Genomic DNA, 2,594 nt, shown 5'->3' on the forward strand with positions numbered 1-2,594 from the left:
ATTTTTTTTTAAAAAAATAATCCTTCTCACCAAAGAGATATCAATATCTAGCGTCGCGTTAATAATTTTCGATGTTACATTATTATTTTTCGCCGTGGTCGGTGCTATAATAAAAAAGTAATAAAAATGAAATAAAATACGAATTAATTGAATGAGACGGTAAATTGACCGACGTACGTGGTGACTAAAAAAACATGCAATTACAAGAAAATAGTTTTCCCAAGTTATCAACACATCAGTTCAAAAATCATTATTACAGAGTGAAAACCTGACTGTAATAACAGAATTCCAAATACATATTTTGACAAGATAGCTAGCTAGGAGACCTAGCTAGATAACTTTTAACATCTAGCCAAGGTTGGAATTTGTGCTGCAATATTGGTGGGGAGGAACAGATTAAAAGATCTTGAAAAAGAGATTAAATATTATCATTCCTTTTGCTTCCCACTGATTCTTGAATTTGGAGCCCTTTAGTTATTCATCATGTTCATCGGCCATATCGGCAAGAAAAAAGAATCGATGCCCTTCTTCTTGGAATAATGATCTTTAGTATCTTTTCTTGCTCCTTTTTCCTCCATCCACTCGAATTCCTAGTAATATAACGTTTAAGATAAGAAAAAAAGACGAATAAACATAAATAACCAAGTTTAGCAACCACTTCGTATCCATCGTTATTTTCACAAATTAGTAAAATAATTAGTACCTCGTGAGGAAGCTGGTTCGGGATTTGGTGTTGTTGAAACACAAGAGAGTAGACGGAATTATCGAGGATAGGATGATTATGTAGAGTTGTGGGGTTGCATTGCTGCACATTTGGTAATGGAGATGGCAAGCTACTTAAATTCTGCATGCAAATTTGCAAGACAGAATAAATAAATGAGATTTGATGGAAATTAAATAATAATTTAATATATATATGACAAATGTAAAGTGATGATAATAATTTGTTGAAAGATTGTGTAACCTGATCAGGCCTAATCATGAATGATTCCAAGTCCATCCCAAAATCATAGAACATGGGATTCAAAGAAGCAAGCTTCATCGAGAGAAACTGCAAATTGTAAAATAAATGGATATTTAAACAATAAATATGAGGAATACTGAAGAAATGTTGGATGAAACAAGGACGTTGAATCCATCTTTCACACTGATGGATTGATGAGAAATGATAACATAACTATTTTTTAACTTCAATTATCGTAAAAAAATCACCTCGACTTGATTTTGGAGGGATTGAACATAGTTGATTATCTCATCCAACATGAGGGCCTTTCCGGTCACCTGTTCACCAATTAAACCACATGAATATGGCACCAAAAAATAAACACAAATCAAAACAACACAGGCAAAATGTGTCGTTAATTTAAATGAAACAGACATTTACGTTATGACAAAAAAATATTTCAAAAGTTTTGTCACCTTTTCACAACCAGGAACAAGAGTTTGGAGCAGTTTCATTCTTTCACTGATTTTCTCCCTCCTCACCTGTTTTAAATTAGGATTAAAATTCAAAATCGAATTTGGAATATGGGATTTTTTATAAATCTAAAAAAATGAATAATAAATAATATGAGACCCTTTCAGCAAGACTGTGGCTATCTGTTGCCTGACCCCTTCTGGCCCTTACATGAATGTATCCTGCTGGATCTTCTTCTGCTTCTTTCTTCTCATTTTTCTTGTCTTGTTTCTTTGCTTCACTGTTTTTCACTTTCTTCTCCTTCTTACCTTTCATTTCTCTCATATCCTACACCACAGAAAGATGTTGGATCAAGAATCCGAAATCACACTTTAGTGTGTGTTTATATTAATTATGTGTGTATATATGTATGTATGTAAGGTAAAAGAGTAGTGAACCTTGGACTGAGCAGAATTTGAGGAAGAGGCCTGTTTGCGTTTCCTCTTCTTGCCAATGGGATTAATGGGCTTTACAGCAAGATGCTTGCTGTGATAATTATGATCATCATCACGATCATGCTTATTATAAAAATGAGTGACTATGGAGGAAGAATCCATGCTATTCTTGTTTGTTACACTCAGAGCAGAAGCCTCATTATTGCTAATGGCAGCGACTTTTGTACAGTGGTCAAGATTCTGAAAAGCTTGGGGCTCGTAAAACTGGGGAAACAAGGCATTGTGCGGATCAATGTCCGAGTCAAGGAGGAAAAAAGGATGCTGCTGGCTTGATGAAAAGGCTGCCATTTTCATTTTTTCTTGGTGCTTTGGAGAGGATTCAAGAAAGCGATGGGAGAGGGGATTGGGGGTGTGATTGATGCAGTTTCTGTATCAGAAATTTGAAGGGGAGAGGTCGTGGCTACCTTTATATAAGCACAAGGAGAGATATACAAATGCCTTAATCCCGAATGTTTACTTCACATTATCCGAATAATAGGAATTGTGGGTTTTCGTAAACAATAAATGATAATAGAGAGGTTGTGACTTCCTTAATATAAGGTGATCGGGTGAAATGAGTGAGCAGGGTCGGGTGCTCCACCAGATCTGCTATCAAGATCACTACAACAATAAATGGCTATTGTGACACTTTTTTGTAGACACTTTTAATTAAATGTTGTTATAAATACTTAATAATGACACTT

The 2,594-nt window shown here is 35.0% G+C and overlaps 1 protein-coding gene across 2 annotated transcripts; it reads right to left on the minus strand.

Moving 5' to 3' along the window:
- Positions 1 to 224: 224 nt before the first annotated feature.
- Positions 225 to 2,366, minus strand: LOC142529202 (uncharacterized). 2 transcript variants are annotated; one of them, XM_075634662.1, is made up of 7 exons: positions 1,855 to 2,366; positions 1,628 to 1,744; positions 1,420 to 1,485; positions 1,213 to 1,281; positions 965 to 1,051; positions 704 to 844; positions 225 to 590 (listed from the first exon to the last, which is right to left on the minus strand). In XM_075634662.1, the coding sequence occupies exons 1-7, from the start codon at positions 2,203 to 2,205 to the stop codon at positions 471 to 473; spliced, it is 951 nt and encodes a 316-aa protein (XP_075490777.1). In that variant the 5' UTR covers positions 2,206 to 2,366; the 3' UTR covers positions 225 to 470. The 2 variants fall into 2 exon arrangements, with proteins under 2 accessions (XP_075490777.1, XP_075490776.1); XM_075634661.1 differs by having other exon boundaries at positions 1,577 to 1,744; positions 1,855 to 2,365.
- Positions 2,367 to 2,594: the final 228 nt, after the last annotated feature.

The sequence above is a fragment of the Primulina tabacum genome, chromosome 16 (assembly GCF_025594145.1).
Source record: "Primulina tabacum isolate GXHZ01 chromosome 16, ASM2559414v2, whole genome shotgun sequence".
Lineage (NCBI taxonomy): Eukaryota > Viridiplantae > Streptophyta > Magnoliopsida > Lamiales > Gesneriaceae > Primulina > Primulina tabacum.

Bases quoted from the DNA above. Each gene is read 5' to 3' on its own strand.
- LOC142529202 (XM_075634661.1), bottom strand. From the start codon at position 2,205: ATGAAAATGGCAGCCTTTTCATCAAGCCAGCAGCATCCTTTTTTCCTC. The intron at 1,745-1,854 runs GTTCACTACTCT...TCTGTGGTGTAG, and splicing joins CAAATTCTGCTCAGTCCAAG to GATATGAGAGAAATGAAAGG. The intron at 1,486-1,576 runs GTCTCATATTAT...AATTTAAAACAG, and splicing joins GCCACAGTCTTGCTGAAAGG to GTGAGGAGGGAGAAAATCAG.